At 39.0% G+C, this 23852-nt stretch overlaps 1 protein-coding gene and 1 long non-coding RNA gene across 2 annotated transcripts; both read right to left on the reverse strand.

Annotated features, from left to right (window-relative positions):
- Positions 1-2774: 2774 nt before the first annotated feature.
- On the reverse strand, positions 2775-23852 carry LOC119065187 (BCL2/adenovirus E1B 19 kDa protein-interacting protein 3-like). The gene is made up of 6 exons (XM_037167110.2): positions 23652-23852; positions 16106-16289; positions 11446-11518; positions 5726-5829; positions 5455-5604; positions 2775-3602 (listed from the first exon to the last, which is right to left on the reverse strand). The coding sequence occupies exons 1-6, from the start codon at positions 23752-23754 to the stop codon at positions 3554-3556; spliced, it is 663 nt and encodes a 220-aa protein (XP_037023005.2). The 5' UTR covers positions 23755-23852; the 3' UTR covers positions 2775-3553.
- LOC128627860 (uncharacterized) lies at positions 16831-23221 on the reverse strand. Its single transcript, XR_008392162.1, has 3 exons — positions 20922-23221; positions 19674-19827; positions 16831-18920 (listed from the first exon to the last, which is right to left on the reverse strand). It is a non-coding gene; the product is annotated as an uncharacterized LOC128627860 (long non-coding RNA).

The following is a 23852-nucleotide window of genomic DNA, read 5'->3' on the forward strand; positions in this document are numbered from 1 at the left end:
ATATGCATCTCCGGGTTTCATTTCCACTCTACACCTTTCTCCCAAGTTCTAGTTCTGTGTAAGTGGTTATGTTCAAACCAGGTTCAATGTATCAAACATGGGAGCATCACTTTGCCCTTACCACTCTATTCCTCCTCCTGTCCTCACTTCCTCAGCTAGTTTATACTTAGGCTCCCCCTAGACACCAGCACAAAGTATAAACCCCATCTTCCCTCCCGCTTTGTCTCAACCTGCACAGCCACCGGGGTCTCCCTGTCCCATCCCCCAGGCCCCCCTTTGTTACCTCCAGCACTGACAGGTCCTGCTTCTGCCTTCCCTTCACTTTCAGAACTGTCTAACACTTAAGTCCTCAGCCATTTTCCAGCTTTAAGTAAGCCCCCCAAAGGGATCCAACTGACTACACACAGTTCAGTTCCACCCCAGCAGGCCACATACACATCGTCTTGGTTCAAGGCAGAATGACCTCTCTGCCCAGTGTTCCCAGACACACTGAACTTCACACTATTTCTGGAATGCAGTTTCGCATGTCGGTTCCTGCCATTCCCTTCCCAGGCATGCCATGCTCTTAATCCCCTTTTGCACTTGTGGGGCACTTAACTCTTCTTTCAATATGTCACCTCCTCTATGAAAAATGTCCTGACACTATCTGGCAGAAAAAAGGCTCCGCCTGCCATGGTCTTGTCGTGCTTCACACGCAATTCTCACACCAACCACACGGTGTGCTGCCTGTCTCCCTGGTGCAGGACATTCGGGGCAGGAGTGTCACTCACTTCCACAGGCTCAATGATAAGAATGTTCTCATCTCCTCTAAACTCCCAGGCAACACATGACTGAGAATGATATACAGACAGAAAGAGTTTTGTGAGAGCTTTAATGGCACAAAATGTTTATAGCTACAAGTTATACATGTATTGTAAACTGTATATAATGATACAAAGTGCTAACTAAATAGATGAAGAATGCATAATCACTTTGGCTCAGTTAATTCCAATAATTTCAACAACTGGTTCACTTAAAAATTCATCTGCCTGGCTAAGTCTTCAGTTTTCATTTTTTTAGGACAGTAAATATTTGTACTGTAATCAAAGTAACATGTTGAACCTTCAGCATGCAAGTTTGTGCAGTTTTGCTCTTGACTATTTGTAAATATTTTAAGCCAATTTTCATCAAACAGAAAAAATTATGCCTGCCTTTTTATCTCCTGTAAACAGGTGTAAAGTTTTTTAAACATTAATCTTAAAATGTCAACAGTTAATTGTTGGGTTCTCCTTTCCAATCACACGATCTGTTTCTGCTCACCACACACCTGCGTGGAGAACACAGACATTCATCACGCGTGGTAGGGCCACCGACTAACCCCACGGGGTCCCGCCTTAGACCTTCTACTGTGACCCTATAATAAACAGTTCAAAATTTCACTGGTATTTTTAAGAAAAATGGCAGAACTAAATTTATTTTCAATGTGGAAAAAATAAACAGACCCAAGTTCAATCACACCACTGATAGAACTGCTACTGAATTTCAGTAGAGGGTAATGTACTGCCTGTAAAAAGTTGCTCTTATTTTAAGAATAATTTTACACTCCCCTCCCATGATACCAATTGTAATACAAATTATATAATATAGCAGTTTATTTATTTAGCCCTCCTAACCTGCCCAACCTTTTAAATTTTACTCAGGCTTTGCGAAAATCAGTGGGCCATCAGATTTTTGTTTTTTCCAAAGAGACTTAAATATGAACACTTGAAATAAATAGGTTATAGAAGGCAAATCAAGTGTTACCAGGTTTAAGAATAAAATAGAAACAAAGTATAATAAAAATCTCTCCAAAATTATTTAGCATTCACTGCTAGAAAGAAAAACAAAGTAAAATAATTCAGAAAACTATTTTGTATATATCATCTTTTTCTTAAGACAGCCAGCTATATACTTGGAAAAAAAGTCAAAAATTTATTTTTTTGTTTTATCTATATGTTATTTTCCACTATAACATGTAAATTTTACAAAACTTGATGTGAGAGAGAAAAGAGAGAGTTTCTGCAAACTGGTGAACCTGGTTGTCCAAGTGTTTTTATTCAAGTCAACCTGATGCACTTTATTTAATGAGTAAATTGCTAGTTTTAAAATTAACAATGGTTCTCTAAATATTCAATAGTAATGTCTCTATCATAAACAGTAATTATTTATATATAAAACATATAATAGTATCCTTCAGAGTCATGCTATGAGTTCTGAAATCCAATAAATCTACTTGACATAATTGGTAATCCTGACGCTTTCTAACAATTTGGTCCTAAAGCTTCACATTTTAGAAACAAACAAACAAAAAAAGCATGTCATTGAAGGAAGTTGTTGAGGGCTCTGGAACATCAGGCATTTGATGTAACTGAAAAGACAGCTGCAACAGAAAGTGGGCAGTGCCTGCAGATCACAGGATCACCTCAGAAAGATCACATAGTAAACATTTAAAAAGGGGAGATCAGAAAACAACAGATGGCATCTTTTCAGAACTGTGTCCAATGTTCCCACAAACCAAGTCTGTTTCTCCAAGTTGCTCAAGTGCTTGGATTAACTCAAAACAATCACCTTTAGTTTAAAGGCTTCAGAGTAGATGTGATGCTTCCAAAGGCAGTGAGCCTGTATTTACACCACAAACTGGACCTCATTCCAAAGTCTCTTCTTAGAAAAGAAAGTTTTTTTAAATGTAAAGAAAGTCATGAAAAATTCACATGCAACTAATAAACATAAAAATACCAAACACACACACAAAAATCTCAAAAGCAATTTCATATATTTCTAGGCCTGAGACGTTCCTTATCAGAAATAAAGATTCTACAACATAGAAAAGACAGCATTACAACATACTAGTAGTAAAATCTGCTGATGTATTTTAGTTCCTATTCCATTTCATAGCTGTCATTTACACAGATCGCCTCCTACGAATGAAAAGGTGCCGTCAGGAGCTTAGACAAAGAGTGGCTCCAAAGCTGGTTTAAAATAATTTTTTATTGCCCAGGATATTTTTTCCTTGTGTCTTGTGGGGTCTTTTTCTGTTTTCTTTCTAATAACTAATAAATTCAAGCTTAGAGAAGCTTGCCTTTGTCTTGAAAAACAAAACAACAAAGCTTTTATATCATTTGCCAACCCGATCTTGTTTTTAGAGAGAGAAGGGAGTCATCTTGCAACAGTAAAATTTGTACCATGAGTGGTTCATGTCTCAGTCTGGTGGTACCAAAAGGAGACAACAGCATTACTGACAAAGTTATCATCTGCTGGTGGCATTTGCGGAAAAGAAGCCCTTGCAAATTTCTAAACAACAGTAAACTCTGTTAGGAAATTCTAAAGTGTCTTACAGGCCAAAAAGGGAATGAGGTTAGTAAAATGCCTCAACAGAGTTTGAATAAAATACTGGATTTGAGAATTACTGGAGCTTGGATATGTAAAAAATAGGGTTGTAGGTTGGGTCATGCTTACAACGGTCTCAAGTTCAAATACACTACTGTGACAATACACCAGTTCACAGGTCACACGCTTTGCCAGGGGCTTCTTTCCTTCAGTAGGTGCTGGCAGAAGGCGAGCTCAGTCGTTTTCCGATGTAGATGCTGAAAGGAACAGAGAGTACCATGTCTCATCTATTTCAACAGTTCTACCCAGGCTTGCCCACAGGATGAACTTTAACAAAAACTAAAAATTCAGCCCTTATAAAATGCTCAAAAGGTATGAGTACATAGTCCCCAATGTCCTGAAGTCATCAGTGACTGACCTAAAACTAGTCACCAGCCAGCCCAACTGGTCTCCAGAGGCCAGACAGGACAGTGCAGGGCCAGCAATTAGACAAGGGAAGGGGAGAGAAAACAGACACCCCAGGAGAAAAAAAAAAGGCCAAACTCCTTTCGATTACTTCTTTGTGATGGATAAAAAGTTCTATGTTTTTGTAATTGACTGATACTTCAGATACAAAATATATTGAATAGTAATATCCCCAATTATAAAGCTCCCCATGCTTTCAAGAGGGCTCTTACTAACAGTTGAACTCTTAAGAACTAAAAGCCCAGTATTATTTGTTTGTGCTAAGCAACTACTTTACCCTTAAACACCATAGCAGAAGGGAAGTTAAGGAAAATACGAAATTAGTCCTACCCCCCACCCAGTGTAATAAAACCAACCAACTTTTAAAATCCCTATTCCTACATTCATCTATAACAACAGTTACACTTACAGAAGCAAGAGAAATAGTCTGGATTCAAGAAAGGAAGAGACACTGCAAGGTACAAAAACCCACCTCTTAAAGGCAAATGGACCACAGTGCAGTCAATATTACAGGGAACTGGAAGTCCTACCCCTGCCCCCATTCCAACCCCATACAACAGTCACACGTTCCCTTCCAACCCAAACCTTCTGCGGTGATGCTCATGATCGCTGTCCTCAAAAACAGATCTATCACTCAGAAGACAAAGGGGGTGTGTGGAACAGTCACGCATGTTTCTGTGTTCATGACTGTGCACATCTCTCCCATATGCTGAGCTCCTTAAAAGGAAGCTTAGGAAACATGTATTTTTTGCTTATTATATACAGAAAGTGACCCACTGGACATGCTTAAAGAGAATTAACAGATGTTTTGGAGTAAAATTAATAGCTAGTTTTCAACTCCTAAAACCTTTCAAAAATATATTTCCTCAATTATTTAAATCAAGACAAAAAAGGACTTTAAAAGGCATGCCTGAAAAATTAATGAAGTACAGGTAAATGTGGAACCAATTTTAGAAGAATAAATGGAAATGCTACAAAGAGAAAGAAAACAGTACCTCATCAAACAACTGACCAGTCTCACTCAAGGACTATAATATAATAAAATGGTTTATTTTCCCAGCTAGGGAAAAAAGTTCACATCAACCCCCAAATTTAGTTTACATTAAAGTTTAAAGAATTCTAAGTAATTTATTCAACAACAATAAAACCCAAAAAGAAAAATCAATTACAGACAAGCCCATTTAAAAATGGGCTTCACTTAGGCTCTGACTTGTACGGCTCAGTGGGTTGGGCATCATCCCACAAACCCAAAGGTCGCAGGTTTGATTCCAGTTCAGGGTGTAAGCCTGGGTTATGGGCAGGACCCTGACTGGGGGCATGTGAGAGGCTGCCTGTTCCTCTCCTGCCTCCCTTTCTCCCTCCCTTCCCCTCTACCCAAAAATAAATAAATAAAATCTTTTTTTAAAAAGATCACTTACAAAATTAATATGAACTTATTTTACAGAAAAAACTACAATTAAAAATGCTAATCACTGTACCAACAGTGGACCAACCTTAACAATTCTTTTAAGCTCACACCCTATTTGCACTAAAACATTAATAGGAAAACAATACAAACTGATTTTACATGTGTTTCTTAAATCTGGAAATAAAACATGAGGATAAGATGAACAAAAAAACGTGTACAAGTTGCTCAGTACTTACCCTAGCCCCAAAGCCAAAACATGAGACAGGAAGAGGGATGGAATGAACACTTTAAGAAATTCCGCGGAGAAAATACCCCCTTTCTTCATGGCTCCGCTTTTCCTCATGCTTAAAGAAACAGACCGTTTTGGGTGTCGGAAATGGAACTCCCTGGGGGAAGAGATTCAGAAGTGGGTATCAGAAATGCATGTGCTGAAAACAGCGTGGGAAGTAGCAGGTCCAATGCATATATGCCCATTGTGCCCACTGAAGAGAACAAGTGAGAACTCACTTAGGTGGAATGTTCTCGGGCCTACTGGACCAGTCTGACACCCAGTCCACACTTTTCTTCAGAGCATCAACTTCTTTCTCTCCTTCTACAGCTTCTTCTTCTGACTATAAAGAAGAATTCAAAAATTAGAAAGACAAAAAGGAATACCAGGTCTTCCTACTACAAAAGACAAATCCAGAAAACACATGGAAATCAAAAGGTTGAACATCAGTACTTTTTATGTAAGAAATATGTCATTTTTTCTGAAAAGGCTGACAGAACTTGAGTAAGTTTCACTATTTTTATATCTAGGCATAGAATATGAACCTGAAACTTCAATTAAACCTCAATAAAAAAAAGTGAACCTAAAAACAAAACCACATTTGAGCCCTGGCTGGTGAAGCTCAGTGGACTGAGCTCCAGCCCATGAACCAAAGGGTCGCCAGTTGGATTCCCAGTCAGGACACATGCCTGGGTTGTGGGCCAGGTCCCCATTGCGGGGCATGTGGGAAGCAGCTGCACAGTGATTTATTTCTCTCCGTCTCATCCTCCCTTCCCCGCTCTCTAAAAATAAATAAACCTTCAAACAACTAAAAAAAAAAACACGCATTTGAGGCTATGCTAACTGAAGTGTGGAAAATGTTGATAATTGTTGAATTTGGGTGATGCTTACATAAAGGTCTACTATAATATACTCTTTACTTTTGTATGTATTTAAGACTTTTTACAATTAAAAGTAAAAGACAACATATCAAAAAGTATTCTGTATGCCACAGGTGGGAAGAACAAGTCCCGCTGGCCGAATCCAGACCTCCACCTTTTTTTTTATCCAGCCCAACACCTTGTTTCTACCAGGAGGCCGTGCGGAGGAGCTCCTCGCCCCTAGTTAATTAAGGATTAGTTACATTTACACAGCCCTAAAACCACATTCAGCCCTTTGAAGACAACCACGAGGCTGATGTGGCTGCTGGTGAAAATGAGTTTGACATCCCCGTACATGCTACCAAATATAAAGTGATGAGAAAATAAGTAACTAGGAGACAGACATGATAAGTAAACAAATAATAATAGTATTTATTAAGCATGTATCAAGAGACAAGTCTATCTCTAAGCACTTTCCATGCATTAACTTTTACCATGCAACCCTGTAAAAATAGGAACTGTTAATACCCAATTTTTGCAGATGAGGAAACATATAAGTTAAGTAATTGCCTAAGGTTCCATAAGCAGTAAGTAGCAGGGCCGAAATCCAAACCCAGGCAAAATGTGAGGTCTCTAGAGCCCTCCCTCTTGGGCATTAGGTTTTACTCCCTAGAAGGTTCTATTTTTCTAGACAAATCAGTATCCAAACATTTCCCAAGGTTTATTCAAAACTTCTTAAGATGAAAAGCTGTTTTTGTGGTTTTTTTGGAATAAGTTATTTTATACGGAGTCAGAATTTGACCATCTTTTTTATCAACTAAATGAAAAAGAAATGTATTTTCTCTTTAATAATAACCTTAAGTTTTCAGGCTAAGAGCAATCAAATTTTCCAAAAGCTTCTTTTATAGTAGAACCCACAGGAATGAGACATTCCTAAAAATGACACAGCATTATTTATTCAGTTTTAGGGAATGTGATGCTATGACCTCAAACCAAAGGATCTCAAAGCTAAGAATTGTTTCTGATTTGTTATTTTGTTTGAATAGGATCCAGTCTTTGATCAAAACTTTGATTTTTTTCAGTAGGTAGTTACGAAATGCAGAGCCTGACATATCCCAAGATTCTTTTTCAACAGGTCTGGTCCTCTGTGGAATAGCTGCCCAGAGAAGGCAGCTTCAGAACTCTCCAGATACAGGTAGTCCTTTTTACTACCAAACCAAAAATACCATCCCTGTTGATTTTTGCTATGGTCTTATTTAGTGTGCCTGGACTTCCCAAGTTCCACTGGATGACACAGTGTAGCCTTGAGGATTAAATTTTTCCCACTGGGAAAATCTCAATACCACTGGGTATTGAGATTACTTAGAATCATGAGTTGGCTCTTCAGAGTAAATCTAAAAACATCCTAAATCAAAAACGATAAATTGTTACAATCTATTTATAGACTGATTTGTATACACACAGTATCTGACAACATCTAACACGCTGCATATCCTTTCTGTTAAGTTTCCAACTTAGGTCTCATATATCTCTCTAAAACTGTTCAAAGTTTTAGGTTTAAATTTGTGAACAGTTAGTATTTCATACTTTCCAAGAGAATTAAAAAATATTACGATTTTTTTTGCTCTATTTTCTTAAGATGATGTAATTTTCTCAGTTGACTGAAGCAAAGTTATCTTTGGACTATTTTTTTTAAACCCAGATCACTTTAGAGTCAGGACCATAAGCTCTCCAGCTGTCCTCATTTACTATCAGCCCTAAGCCTCCTTTTATTAATCTTAAATTTGCCAGTTTCAGGTTTTAAATTGTCTTCCAACTCAGAATTTCAGAATGTGGTAAAATGTGCTTAATCTAATTAAATAAGAGCTATGCTTTCAACTGAATCGATAACCCTCTCTCTATACCTACATCTATTCACACAGTAGATTATGGTCATTTTAGCCCGTCCTCATGTGGAGGGCCCTCAGCTTCTATCCCTTATACCATCCTTCTCTGGCCCACCTCAAGTTCTTTAAGTCTCTAAACATGGGCAGTAAACTGCAGTCTGTGGGATCCACGTTTAGATAAACCAGTTTACAAGAGGGAAAAGAGAGGACAATTTTAGTTTCTATCACCTTACAAAGATACCCAACACTATGCTGGCCTCTTTGGTCCTAGACACACACTGCAAAATGCCTTCAAGAGACAATCCAGTCTATTTTCTGTGACAAAACTGAGACTCTTGAGGACTACCATCCTGAAAATATAGTCTGAATGACCTTTTGCCTAAATGCATTCTAACTTAGGTTTCTTCATACCGTAACTCACCAGACATGTGTTAGTTTGTTCTCAGGACCTTGTGAGCTCTCCTGAAACCAATTTCTTTTAATGACTTATTTTAGTAGAAGGAATGGTAGTCACAGGCTCAAACAGCCCTGGCTCTATCACTTATTTGCTCTGTAATCTTAGATAAGTAACTTAATCAAGACAAAGCCTCACCTTTTGTTCATGGGTATAATATCACCTCCTTCACAGAAATGAGAACATTAAAAGTTGGATAAACCTAAAAAAATTAATTTAGCACCAATAATATGTCTAATAAATTTCAATATTTTTCCTTCTTTCTCCTAGAAAAGGCTGAAAATGTTATATTTCTGGTATAGACATATATAGAAATATTCAGTAAGAGCAAGTATCATAATAGTCCTTTGTTAACTCCTTTAAATTGGTTCTTAACCCTACACTTGCTTCTCATTCATGAAAAAAAATTTCAACCTCCCACACCTAAAGTGATTAATTTTACATGATCTTTTCTGAAATTAAAGAGGCTATTTGAAAGTTTAAATAAACTGTATCTACCACCGATATTTCCTTCACTAAAAGTCTTACTCTAGATATCATGCTTCAGATACCCTGGCTGGGTGGCTCAATCAGTTGCAGCATCATCCTGTACACCAGAAGGTTGCAGGCTCCATCGTGGTCAGTGTACATACCTAGGTTGAGGGTTCGATCCCCTGCTGGGGTATATAGAGGAGACACCCAATCCCTATTTCTCTTTTTCTCTCTCTCTTCCCCCTTCCTTTCTCACTTAAATCAATAAACATATCCTTGGGTGAGGATTAAAAAAAAAGACATAATGCTTTTGATATATGTGTAAAAGTTAAACTGCTTTTCCAAACATGTAATCCTACTTAAACTGGCTGATCTGATTGTTACACTGCTTATCCAAAGGTTGATATTAACCAATGTTCTTTCAGGTACTTGTTTCTGAGTAGGAATCCCACAGCAATGCTATCATAACCTGACCTAGAGGCCAAAAGTCTTACACATTCAACTCCAGGAGTCCCCTAAGTTCAATCATCAGTTAAGTCTAATTGTACACCTGCCGTTGCACGAACACTGACCAAAATGGTCCATTACGTTGTTAGGTGGAGTATCAGAGGGGAACAGTGTACGTGAAGGGAGAGGGAGATCTATGGTCAAATGAGTAATTGGGAAATACTTGGTTTAAATAAACAGATTTCTTTACTGCAGGAACCGTCAGAGCTTGTAATGTTCCCACCTGCTGTGACTAACGGAGAGGAAGGAGCCCAGGCACCATATCCTTTCCCATTTATCTGACATCAAAACGATTTTGTGGGGTTTCCCACTGAGCAAACGTTCCTCAAAATATATTCTGGAAAATGCTATTCTAGATTTTCAAGTGTCCATACAAAAGACAATACGGACTGAGGATATTTTCCTCAGAACAGACTACAGCGAAAAATTAATTTCGCTTCTCTATCTTGGCATTCCTTAGTACGCTTTTTGCCATGGAAACTTCAGACTTCCCTCTTCATTGTTACAGCTTACTGCACACAGCCAAACTTACATACAAAAGCCAGCAGTTTGGCAAGTCCAGTCAGACACCTTCCTGCACGAGAGCCGAGCTACTCTAACCTCCTCCACAGAGCCCAGTTCATCATGAAACACATTTGTATTCAATGCCAGAGGTTTCAGAGAACAGCACAAATAGAGCAGAGTCAAAGCAGGAAGAAATCATGCAGCCTTCTGAAATATAACAATAGTGGGTGGATCCCACAAAACATGCAAAATATTTCTAGTGCAAAGGGTTCAAGACATGTACAGTGAGAATCCCACAAAGCAAAGTTTTTATTACAATTTATTTAATCATTCATTCAACATACATTCTTCAAGTACCTTAACACAAGAGAAAAGGACAATAGTTCCCATCCTCAGGAATCTGTACTCTGACACTTTGAGGTGACCTGACATCAATAAAAGGCTGGCTATGAACATTTGAAATCATTAACAATTACTTACTCATCACGAATTTTATAACATAGACCTTTATAAGCTTTCAATACCATATCCATCTATACTTCCAACAACGTCAACTCCTAAGTGAATTATATTTACCTTACTTAACTTGAGGAACCTGTATAATTTAGATCAATTTTATCTTAGCTGTTGAAATTCATCTCAAAAGTCACCGTTTCATTTGGGATGCAACAAAAGTTTTCATACCTGGTTCTACAACCACCTCCCTTTTCATTTATTTTGTGACCTTAAATGAGACATGTGTTTTGGTTTTCTATTTATAAACTCAAGAAAACTAGCCTGGCACAGTAAAATGACACCTCATAAACAATCATTTTCCAATTCTTTTAGGGTGATAAGCCCCCAAATTCTCAGTTGTAAAGGAATACAACAAGAACTATATCATCTTAAGTGAATTCCAAAATCAGAAACCGAGTAACTTAAAACAGCTTCAAACTAATTTTTTAAGTCTTCTAATTCTTTATTTTAGTCAAGCATATATAATTAGCCATGGCTGCTGTAGCTCAGTGGATTGAGCACAGGCTGCGAACCAAAGGGTCTCAGGTTGGTTTCCCAGTCAGGGCACGTGCCTGGGCTGCAGGCCAGGTCCCCAGTGGGGGCCATATGAGAGGCAACCACACACTGATGTTTCTCTCCCTCTCTATCTTTCTCCCTTCCCCTTTCTCTAAAAATAAATACAATATTTAAAAACAACAACAACAACAAACATACATAATTAGAGGCTTGCATTTCTGTATCTATTTGCTGTGAATCAGAAAAGTAAATTAACACACACACACCTGAGAGCTATGGTCCCTGCTGGTGTGCATTTCCACATCAAAAGTAATTTGTCCATCTTCTTGTGGGGAAGGGCTAGGAGAGAAAGAATTTGGTCATTAGTTTTAATTCCCATTTTGTCAAATAAATTATTCTAATTTCTACCAGAAATTATAAAATTAAAAGTTATAGCAGTATGGCTATGAAAAGCAGCAAATCAGAAGTACGCCATAACCCCATAGAAGAAAAAGTGAAATTGTGCAGCACTTTTACTTCCAAAATGTTCTGGAATTTTTCTGTGGTGATAAATTCCTTCACAATAACTTTGCAAAGGAAATGTTACCTACAGATGCAAGAATGTCACATTTTATTTTTACTTCCCACCCCCCCGCCCAATAAAGGTAAAATGATCTTTAAACCCAGAAACCTTGTTTGGGGTTCTTTGTTTCAAAGTTCCTTCATCATTAAATAATTCATTACCAACAGTTCTCAAAGTGTGAAAGCAGTTTCCAAAGACTCATTCCAAGGGTCTCAAAGGTTAATACTGTTTTCATAATATTATTAGATTCATTTGCTATTTTCATTCTCATTCTCTCATGAATACGCAGTGAAATTTTCCAAAGGTTACATGTGTGACATTACAACAGATCGAAAGCAAATGCACATGAGAATCCAGCTGTTTCCTAAGCCACATATTAAAGAGATTTACAAAAATATAAAACAGTGCCACTAGTCCTATTAACTTTTTTGTTTGTGAAAACTAGTTATTTTCCATTTTAAAAAGTTATGTTAAAATATAATGGTTTATTATTGTTGAATAAATACATTATTTTAAAATTTTCTCAGTTTTAATTTTTAACATAGTAAATACCACAATATATAATCCATGTAAAACAAAAGTTTTTACATGGGATCCCTGATAATTTTTAGGAGTGTAAAGAAGCACAAAGACCAAAAAGTTTGAGAAGCATTATTCTGCTTATTTCAGAAATATTTGCTTTGGGACATTTCAGTGAATTAGGTAAACATATATATTTATATCTGTATCTACAAATATATGTATGTATATAAATATATAACCTTTAATGAAAAATACAAAATGTAATCCCAGAACTATAAAAATGTACAGATAAATTTTAAGACAAAAACACATGACCACTGACTGTACTTGATACACTAGATGAATATAATGTGCTATTCTTAGCTTTATCAATGATTCCTTGTAAAATTCCACAGCAAGTCTCTAGATCTTTCACTAAACACTGTCCCCCAAAATCTAAATTCAAGTAGAGATTAAAAATGTTCAGTAGAACAGATGTTAAGTATTAAAGTTATCATGAGCATGTATTACAATGTTAATATACAGAGATGTTGGTAAGACTGACTCAAAAATAAGTGCAGTTACCAGAAATGTATCAGGTTGATTAAACCCAGGAGTCCTAGGCTACTACAACTGACACAGGAGATCCTTAAAGGAAGGCAGGAAAAGAAAAAAGCTGGATCTATATGAAATGAACATAATAATGTATTTGACAAATTTTTGTCTTGAACTAGAAATCTTAATTTACTGTCATTACACTCATAACTCTGTTGGGTTCACAGCCAAAGGTCAAGTTAAGGGCTAGCTTTGCAGAGCTGTGAGCAGGTCAAGGCAGCAGCATGACAGGTGAGAGTCTGACCCAAGCACCGTTCTACTTGCACACTCTTCTCAACACCGTTCCCATCTCCCTCAGAAATACCAAACATGTCTTTGGTAAACTGCTTACCACTCCTCACACTTTGGAATGCATTAGATACAGAGGTGTCGAACTCATTTTCACCAGGGGCAACATCAGACTCAAGGTTGCCTTCAAAGGGCTGAACGTAATTTCAACTCCTCATCAGTTAAAGAGCAGTTATATTTATACAGTCCTAAAATTATTTCATCCCTTTGAAGGCAACCACAAAGCTTACGTGGCCACCGGTGAAAATGAGTTTGACACTCCTATATTAGAGCTTCAACCCTGGCTCATGTCGGGACTGGCTGGGGAGATTTTTAAATATTCTCCTGTTTCTACCCATCCCCTGACAACAGAACGAGAATCTCCAGGGATGGTGTCTGGTGTGCTGGTAATTTTAAAAGCTCTCTGGATGAATCATAGGTTGAAAACTGCTACAACAGGATAGAATACAGCGCAAAACACATAGGTCTTATCTTCAAACAACCACCACAGTGACAAAAGTGTACCTATGAAATCATTTTTAAACTGAAAGTGTACATAAATTAGCTTTGGGACCAATAGCCAATAATCCTAAAACTTTGCCACCTACAAGAAACACTTCTCAACAACTTCAAATATACAGATGCATGACAATTCAAATGACATAAATTTTGACGACACTTTTAAATGTTAAAGTGTGTTAGATATCCCAAGAGTCTTACTGCGCTGGAGTTCTAAGCCTCCTCTGAAAGACAGTCAGTAAGCCAGGGCCTCCAGATATATAAGTCAAGGGAGAGGAAAGTGTTCAAAAGCATCTGCCACACTCACTTCACGTGGTTGGAAACCCAGCTGAAACATGAGCACAAGAGGGTGAATTCATATTTGATCACAGGTATCACTGCAACCATCACTGAAATCAGATGACCAAGAAGGCGAGCAAGTGACTTTTCCTCTGCTCAGTAACAGCACCAAGTAACCACCAGGTGAAGCAACACACTGGCACGGGTGATGAAGGGTCACATACTAATGCAGAGTAAAAGCCTATCAACAGGACCATATGAGCAGTGAACTTCAGAAATCCACCAGGGAGTCCCACGAAATGAATGTAATACGTTTATAGTTTACTTTTTCTATGTTTTATTGTGCTTTGCTTTACTGTACTTTAAAGATGCTGCATTTGTCACAAACTGAAGACCCTCCACCAGCAAAAAGATGACGACTTGCTTTATTGTGACATTACTGCGGCGATCTGGAACTGAACCCACAGTATATCTGAGGCCTGCCTGGGTAACAAAAACTTCATTCTGAAAAACTAATGCTGTTGCAACTGGAATCAAAGGCAAGGTGCTCAGAAAGCTATCCACTCTCCTTCTGCTCGTTACTAGAGCCATCCCAAGCTCTTAAGGAGCACAGGGATAAATCAGCCATGAGATGGGGTGGCAGGGGTGTACAATGTGCCACAGCTAAGACCTCAACCAGGCCTCTGCTGCCTTGGGAATATTGGTGGATCATAAGACACACAGCTACCTGAACATGAGTTACCTCTATTTCTCCTTCTATGCTTTTTCTGGTGAGTAATAATATGTGCCAAGCACACAATTTTTACAAAGCACAAAAATATTCAGAAGAAAAAAAATCTGTAATTCCATCCCCTGGAGATAATCACTGTTTACATTTTTAAATATTTCTTTCTCCCAGGCATTTTCTACATGGCCAATATCAGTTAACTCTTAATTAACCAGAAGATCATCCAATACCCTGTAATGCTATCTGCATGGCTGTCACTGGTCTAAGAATTGTCAAATGATACCAGTATGTCATTTAATATCTAGTCCCTCTGAAAAAAAGAGAAGCTTATATTGAAAATTAAACCAACAGCTCAGGCCCTGGCTGGGTAGCTCAGCTGGTTGGAGCATCATCCTGATATGCCAGGGTTGCAGGTTCGATCCCTGGTCATGGGCACATATGAAAGTCAACCAATGAATATATAGATAGATGGAATTACAAATCAAATGTTTCTCCCTCTCTGCTCCCTTCCCCTCCATCCCTCACTAAAAAAAAAAAGATCAATAAGTAAAAAAATAAAACACTAAACAAACAGCTCAATTTCATTCTACCCACACATACCTCTATATCCTTACTGTTTCACTTTAATCAGTGGAATTAGTTTCTCTAACTCAAATAGAGAAAAATGAGGTCTGAAATAAAACTTCCTCTGAGGAAACAGAATGGCCTTCAAAATTAACTATCTTTACAGACCTTGGTTAGTGCTTCCACTGTGCAAACATTGCTCTAACTTGAACCAACCTGCAGTTCCTATAATGTAAATACTACCTGCCAGCACCATTACTTCGGGAATACCAAGGAACACTGCGGGAAACATTACCCGCCTCATGGAGCCACACAGTTGAGAAGGGAAGACAGATATACACATAGATAACTATATTCAAGACAGAGTATGAGATGTGAGACAGGGACACAAAGGACAATGGGAGAAAGCTGGATTAATTCTATAAACAAACATTTATGCCATTGAGCTTTAAACTGATAAAACATCTAAAAACAATATAATCTGATAAGGAAATTGATTTAATCTGGGAGAAAACACTAGTACTTCTGAATGAGTTGTCTAATTTAAATATACAAACTGTGCCCTGGCTGGTATGGCCGAGTGCCAGCCTGTGAACCAAAAGGTCAATTTGATTCCCAGTCAAGGCACATGCCTGGGTTGTGGGCCAGGTTTCCAGGTGCAGACATGCAAGAGGCAACTAATCAATGTCTCTCATACACTGATGTTTCTCACCCCTCTTTCTCCCTCCTTTCCCCTCTCTCTAAAAATAAATAAAATACTTTAAAGAATACACATACTGTAATAAATTCAGTGTCATATTTTGTGAAATGAAGATGTAAGCCACTTATTTTTCTTAATGGGAATTAACCTTGTACCCATCTGTTTCCTGAATTCCACCAAAACCTCACTTACCTGTCACAGTGAGAACTGCCTCTTGAACTGCTCTGTCCTGATTCATGTTGTGCATCCAAAAGAATCTTCTCCATGTCTCCATTGTGGATAGAGGATGAGGAAGGGACGTGTTCCAGCCCCCCATTTTTCCCATTGCCATTTTCGTTGTCATTGCTGCTGTTCATGGGGAGCTCCACCCAGGAACCTGTTGGGCAAGTCAGATAACTTGTTAACTACAGCAGAACTGAAATCTGTCATGTGCACACCAATGTGAATATGGTGAATCCAGATAAGAAGTCTTACTTGCCTGAAACAAAATGCAAAAAGTATTCTGAAGACGACAAATAAGAAGCAATAATAGTCTACCAGTCTTTATAGTTCTGTTCCTGAAGTAGGGCAAACAATGAACCAACTTAGAAAAAGCTGGAACTCTAAAACTAGTACCGTAGAATATGTCTTTAAGCCAATTTTCTCTCTGGTTAAAGCTTAATTTACATACAACAAACACTGAACTGAAAACTTTTAGGCTGCTTTCCAAAAAATACTTTATATCTAGACAATTACTTTTAATATTTTACCTTTAATATATTTTCCACAGTCCTCCTCAGTTATTTAGTTGTCTTCTCTTCACAAATGAAATAAATATATGACTTAAATTTATAAAGGTCATCTAAGTAAGTTAACAACTATGTCCTAATTAGCACAAACAACTACAAAGCTCCTAGAGGAGGGACTCGGATGCAATCATAAAAATTTCAGTTTGTGTAAAAATTTGAGCAAAAAGTTAATGCAGCTGGCTCACAACTAAGTCAGGTGCTAGTGCTAAGAAAACCTGGAAAAAAGGTGTACCTCTAACCTGACAAATCATTTCTTCCTTTCCTTTATGCCTCACTATTTTCAGCCTTTCTCTTTTCTCTATCCACTAAACATACCTTGTGAACTTGTCTTTTCGCTGTTCTCTCCCAGGAGTTGCTACTTTCTAGGGTTTTCAGTAAAGTCTCTTTGGTTTGCGGGGAGGAACAACTGCACGTCTGCCACAGGTGACACTGAAGCTTTCTCATGGGAACAGTGGCAGAGTGCGGAGCCACAGGAGAGGGGCTATGGCTCTGGTAATGTGGATTGGTCTTAAAAATATTTACTGGCTTGATGAGTTTGCTGAACACATTAAGGAGCTTTAATTTTAACAAGAATTAGCAACAGTAGCTGATAAGTCAATTTCACAGAGATAGTAATTATTTTTTTCATTATTTCCATTCAATCCAATAAACTTTGTTTTAGAAGCTGTCACCACATGGGTTGCTGGGACCATTCCTCTGATCTCTCAGCAAAAGCGTCAGAGAGAGTTCTGTGGCCAAACACTACTCCATCAGCAAAACAGGATAATGACCCAAACAGGCGTGCAAACCCTAATGGCATTCTAAATGAGGTGATGGCTATTCCAGACCTGGACACCATCCTCAAGTGAAGGAAAAGCTCAACAGCAGACCTGGTTGGAAATCTGGCTCCACCTCCTACTAATCTTAATCTATCTGACTTTCTGACCTTGAGTTTCCTCATTTGTAAAACAAAGATGAGAACATAGTGCTGCCCTGGCTGGTGTAGCTCAGTGGATTGAGCGCGGGCCTGCGAACCACACGATCGCGGTTCGATTCCCAGTCAGGGCACATGCCTGGGTTGCGGGCCGGTTCCCTGCAGGCCAGTTCCCAGCAGGGGACGCACGAAAGGCAACCATACATTGATGTTTCTCTCCCTCTCTCCTTCCCCCACTTCCCCTCTAAAGATAAATAAATAATAAAATATTTAAAAAAAAATAAAAAGAGAACATAGTGCTTACCTCCCAGGGCTGCTGTGATGATTAAATATAGGAACATGGACAAACAGTGAGTGCTCAGTTACAAACTGGGTAAAAGAATTTATATTTGTAAAGTACTTAGAACAGTGTTTGCTTAATAAAAATGAAGTTACTCTTTCTGTTCTTTCCCTCTGAGGCAGTCCTGCACTGTCACAGTCCCCTAACCCCCACCGCATCTTTGGGACGGTACTGCCAAACACCAGTTAGATGACATCCCTGCAGCCTCAGCCTGTACACCCACAAAGACAGACACAGACAACACAGAACTCGACATGACTTAACAAACTGAACCAGCAAAGCTAGCGTAGATCTAACGCTAAAGGTAATTTAACTAAATATTTAGAGTGCCTCTGCACTGTATAATAGGCTAAAAGCATCCCTAAGTTTAGAGAGCTGCAAAATATTTTAACTGGAAAGAGAGGCAAAGAAAAAGTGAGGTACATGATAAACTGTTTTTCCCCTGCTAGCACTGTTTCTGGGATTTTCAAACTTATTTAACCAATGGGACCAGTTCTTGTACAGAAGCCCACTGTGTACAAGTGAACAAAAACAAAGAACAGGCCAGACCTGCTCTGGTGGAGACAGAACTAAATAAGCAGGAGTTCCAGACGGGACGCGGGGGAAGTCAGTGTTCCTCAAAATACAATAAATGTTCACTTGAAATAGCAGATCAAAGAGAAAAAAAAAAGCATGTAACAATATCAGGTGTTCTTGACCTTACTGTTCTGAAGGATTTCCATACCAATGTCTCAATTCTACTTCCTGCATTTAAAATATGTAAGCAATAATCTAGGAACTTGGGGAGGCATACCTAGAAAAGCTTAGTAAAAGCGGCCTCTGTAATTGCCTTAACACTCAGTATAACTGAAGGCAGTTCTACTTAAAACAGATGTTTACTTGACATGTATTAGGAGAGTGGTTAAGAGCTCCGACTCGCACTCTTTTATTACAGCTGCTGCACCCCAGACCTGTCAGTTTTCTCATCTGTAAAATAGAGATAGTAAATGTATCTACCTCATTGCACTGTCAGGAGGATGACATGAAGAAACCAAGTTAAAAAACAGGAAAAGTTACTAGTACAATGTGTTAGCTAATATTATATCTTTTAAAAACATTTAATACAAAGTAATGTTTCTTGAAAATGCAACATCAGTACATAAAATAAAAAGTAATACCTCTCCTCCCAATCTCACATCCCTATCCCAAAGGAAGCTACTTTTAAAACTTTCCTATGTAAACTTCCAGAGTTTTCATAGAAATACAGAATCACTGCCCTGGCTGGTGTGGCTCAGTGGACTGAGTGCCAGCCTGCAAACCAAAGGGTCACTGGTTCGATTCCCAGCCAGGGCAAATGCCTGGGTTGCAGGCCAGGTCCCCAGTAGGGGCCACATGAGAGGCAGGCACACAGTGATGTTTCTCTCCCTTTCTGCTTTCCCTTCCCCTCTCTCTAAAAATAAATAAAAATTAAAAAAAAAAACTGCTTTGCATCCCATCATGATATATCATACTTTAACCATTATACGAATGGCAATGGTTAAGTGCTACCCAAATTAATGTTTATATTGTTATTGAAATCAAGGCTTCAGTGGAGGATAGTTTGACAGTATGTATTAAGAGCCTTAAAAAGTTAAGATTTTCTTTAATCAATAATTCTCTTCACAGAAATATCATCTATGGTGAAAAAAACAGTACTGCAGAGAAAGTTATTGCACACATATTCATTAAGAGGCTACATACCACTCTTATCTTTTGAGAAAAATGCTTGTGAAAAAAGCAAACTTTTTCTTCTCCACAGAGGAACTCCATATGCCTTTTCCATCTCACCGCATTCATTTCTGATTTACAGCTCAGAATTTCCTGGCGTTCTAACTCTACAGATCCTCACTAGTCCCTTTTTATTTGGAAAGGAAACAAGACAAGATATGAGGATCATGCTGCCCAAGCAATACAAACTAGAAAAAAATCTGAGTGAATTCTCTTTCTAAAATCAAGCTTAAAAATTAAAAACCACAGGCCCTATTATATTAAAAGCTTACAAACAAATTGAAAACTATTCTCTTAGGACCGATTGTACATATACACCACACGTTAGACATTTTCTAGTTTAAGTTCTTGAGAATTGCTAAAAGATTCGGAGAAGCATGTTTCTACATTCTCTAATATAGTACATCGTGAAGGCTGGCCTAATTATGGTTTACATTCATGACTGTATGCTGCATATACTTTCTCTAGTTTTACAATCACCAGGTCAACCCTCCTGCAAAAAGGAGGGTGGGAGAGCTAGAGGGTGAGAAAGAAGAGAACAGTACTATTTCTCACTTTCCAAGGCTCCATGTGTCAATCTGACCCTAACCAGGAGTGACACATTTCATTACGTCTTATCCTCTTTCCTCAAAGCCTTTATTTTATTTCAAGTATCTGATGCTAGAATTGAGACATGAACAGTCACGGACATTCTTATTTTTTTCAAAAGCCAGTCTTTTTGCACAAGTAGGTACTCACACAATAATTATGTATTCTAAACAGTATTATAAGACAGTGACATTTCATGTATCATAGTCTTAAAAGCCTTCTTGCAATATTGGGGAAGCAAGAACATCGTGGCTGAAGATGTTTAAAAAAGGGGAAAAAACACTGTACTTCCTACATTAAACAAGAATTATACTGGTATCTTGATTTTCCTTATATTACGCCTACTGATTTTTATGACATACATGTCCTATACAAATATTCTTAAGTAATTTTAATAGTTTTCTTAGATAAAACCAACATTAGAAATTAGAAAATATCCTTTTAAACTTAGAGAGCAGTTCAGGTACTTGTTCACTAATTTGTAATGAAAGTGAACAGTTCCCCTAAAACAGTAAAAAAAAAAAAAAATCAGAGAAAGGTTTCATTATTCCAAATATTTCAATAACTTGCTATTAAAACTCTGCTTTGATCCCTGAACTAGAGATAAAATCCCAAGCCAGAGATAATTTGTACCATGAGTTCATCTCCTGTTTTTCGTAGTTGTGCAACTCTACCCGACAAAGAACTTCAACTTATCAGCAATTTGGAGAGTACGTATCAGAAGCCTGAATAAGTTGTTTGCCCAGTGCCCAAAAATCACTTGAAGGAATCAATAAGGCTTATTTTGCTCAGTCCAGTGTTGTATAATGAGCTAAAAAAAACAAACTGTAAAAGGCAAGAGGGAGTAAATAAATCTGACACTATCCAAAAGCTCTTCAGTAACTTAAAAGCTCAGCCCACCCTCAGAATACTTCCTATGTAGCAGATTTTCAAAGTAATCAAAGTAACATTTTGATTACCACACACAGGCTCAGTGTTCTTCCACCTTTTAAGAGCTAACATAAACATAGCAGCAACTGCTTGGCCAACATCATTAAATACCTAATAGGTCTGTCAGACACAGAGATAAAAACAATCACACATAGCTCGACACCATTTTTGTTGTTAAATGGTCAAAGGAAAATTATAATTCCTCTGCTTTCTGTGAAATCATGTACATATACTAACCAAGCAGCTAACTTAAAGGTATCACAGACAAACACTGAGTACGATTAAAAAACAGGTACTAAAAAGAGACAGAAGGGCAGGCCACCTCTGTATATTACATTAGGTGGAATAACACATTCACAGAATTAAAAACACACAATTCTGGGCCACTGAAAAGAAGTGTCCTGAAAGGAGCACTAGATGGGATGAACATGAAAACCTCAGCTCCAGATCCTCGCCAGATTTCAACTTGGACAACAGCACTTTTGACTCTAAACTTCTCTTTCCTGGTAAATAAGAGGTGACAGAAATCTCTAAAATCTCTTCCCAACACTTTGTAAAGTAGAAGACTGTCTAAACACTGTGCTAATACAAATAATCCCACAGTTCTAAAAGAATGTGCTAAACACGGGTAAATGATTTTAAAATGCAGATTAAGCCCTGGCTGGTGTAGCTCAGTGAATTCCGAGCTCAGGATCCCGGTTCAATTCCGAGTTAGGGAACATGCCTGGGTTGCAGGCCAATTCCCAACATGGGATGCAGGAGAAGCGACCATACATTAATATTGCTTTGCCTCTCTCCTTCCCTTCCTCTCTAAAGATAAATAAAATCTTTAAAAACAAACAAATAAATAAATGTAGATTAATATGTATAGCAAATAACACTGGCACAAATTGATCCTAATTTAGTGTGGGAAACAATGTTTTACATTCTAGAACATAAGACACCTTTTAAAAAGCTTTAACAATCCTGGCTGGTGTAGCTCAGTGGATTGAGAGTGGGCTGGGAACCAAAGGGTCACCAGTTCAATTCCCAGTCAGGGCATATGCCTGGGTTGCAGGCCAGATCCCAGAAGGGGGCACATGAGAGCCAACCACACATTGATGTTTCTCTCCCTCTCTTTCTCCTTCCCTTCCCCCTTTTCTCTAGAAATAAATCTTTAAAAAAAAAGTTTTAACAAGTCAACATTTCAGGAATTTATCCACGAAAAGATGGAGCAGCAGCAATAAGCAATGAAAACATGTTAAAATAATCGAATTCTATCCCTATCTTGAGAGGCCAGGAACTCTCTTCCCTAAGATAATTTTGAGGCCTTAATGCAACACCTTCCTTTTATGAAAGAAACTGCAATGCCCTCAAATGTCATGTAAGCATCCAAACAATTTTTTAACAATTTTATCTGGTCATATGAGAACTGAACCAACCACGTCTTTCATGGGAAGAATTTCAGGAAGATGAAGCAAAACCCTTCCCAAGACTCTGAACAGTACAGCCATCTGGGACTAACCTTAGGACAAGATGTCTGAGCACCAGAATGTTATGAAAAGCAACTGTAGTTGGTCTTAATTCAATAATGCCATTAACTTTCATCCGCTCTTGTATATGAATGTTTTTAAACCCATTTCTAAAAATTCATTGCCCCAGACTCCGTGATTTGTGCAATCTTGTATGGTTCAAGAGGGTGTTTGTTCATAAACTGGTTTACAGGACACACAGCCCCATCGTTGAAAAGAAAAAAATCATTTGAGCAACTCTGAAACACCAAAAAAAAAAAAAAGTGGCATAGCGTCCCCCGCCCCAGACGTTAACCAAGTAACCACTAAATTACCAAATGATTTTCCTAACCAGCCTGTGGTAACAAAAGAACGCAACCAGAGGTTTCTCACTCTCCTCCAGGCCGACCCAGCGACACAAGGCGGGGTCAGCCGCGCCAGGCTCCGCGCCGCCGCTCACCTGACCTCGCGCCCGCCCCTCGGCCGCCCCTTCCCCTCAGTCTGAGGCCCACGTCCATCCATCCCCCAGCGTCTCTGCCGCACGTCCCGATCCCTGCCCACGTCCCCTTCCGCGCCCGCTCCGCCCACCCTCCCAGAGCTCCGGGGCCCGCCCCTTCACTCCCGGACAGGCTCCGCTCAGGGGCCCACCACAGGTGGATCCACTCGTACCCCTCCTCTTCCCTCCCACCAGCCCTCCGAAATCGTGAACATCGGCCCCCGCCCCGAGACCCCAAGAAGGAGGGGAAGACCGGTCCGGAGGCGGACACAAACACCTCATCCTGACAGGTGACAGAAACTGTCAGTCACCCGCACATCCTCGGTCTGGACCAATGGGCTGCCTTCTCCTCCCGGCAGCCCCCCTCCCGGGGGGAACTGGCCGCGGCAGGAGGGGCAGCTCCTCCTCCCCCATCTCCTTCACCTAGTCTGCCCGCCCAGCACTCACTGTTAAGGCCAGCAGGCGGGGGCAAAGGCTGCTCTCCTTCTTCACAGTTGTTGTTGTTGTTGTTGTGCAGGGGCGGCGGCGGCTCCAGTAAATGAGACGACATTGTAGGGCGGCTGGAGGAGCTCTGTCCGCAGCTGGACTGGCTCAGGTTCTGGGACAGCAACACAACAAGCCGAGTCCCCCGCCCCCTTTTCTGCTCCT

Source organism: Artibeus jamaicensis, unplaced genomic scaffold (genome assembly GCF_021234435.1).
Source record: "Artibeus jamaicensis isolate MK-2021 breed Jamaican fruit bat unplaced genomic scaffold, CSHL_Jam_final contig_477, whole genome shotgun sequence".
NCBI lineage: Eukaryota > Metazoa > Chordata > Mammalia > Chiroptera > Phyllostomidae > Artibeus > Artibeus jamaicensis.

Excerpts from the sequence above, each read along its gene's own strand:
- LOC119065187 (XM_037167110.2), bottom strand. The coding sequence starts at position 23,754 with ATGTCGTCTCATTTACTGGAGCCGCCGCCGCCCCTGCACAACAACAAC. Across the intron at positions 11,519-16,105 it reads GGCAGTTCTCACTGTGACAG|CCCTTCCCCACAAGAAGATG; the intron begins GTAAGTGAGGTT and ends TTTCTCTCCTAG. Across the intron at positions 3,603-5,454 it reads GTTTTGGCTTTGGGGCTAGG|CATCTACATCGGAAAACGAC; the intron begins GTAAGTACTGAG and ends TGTTCCTTTCAG.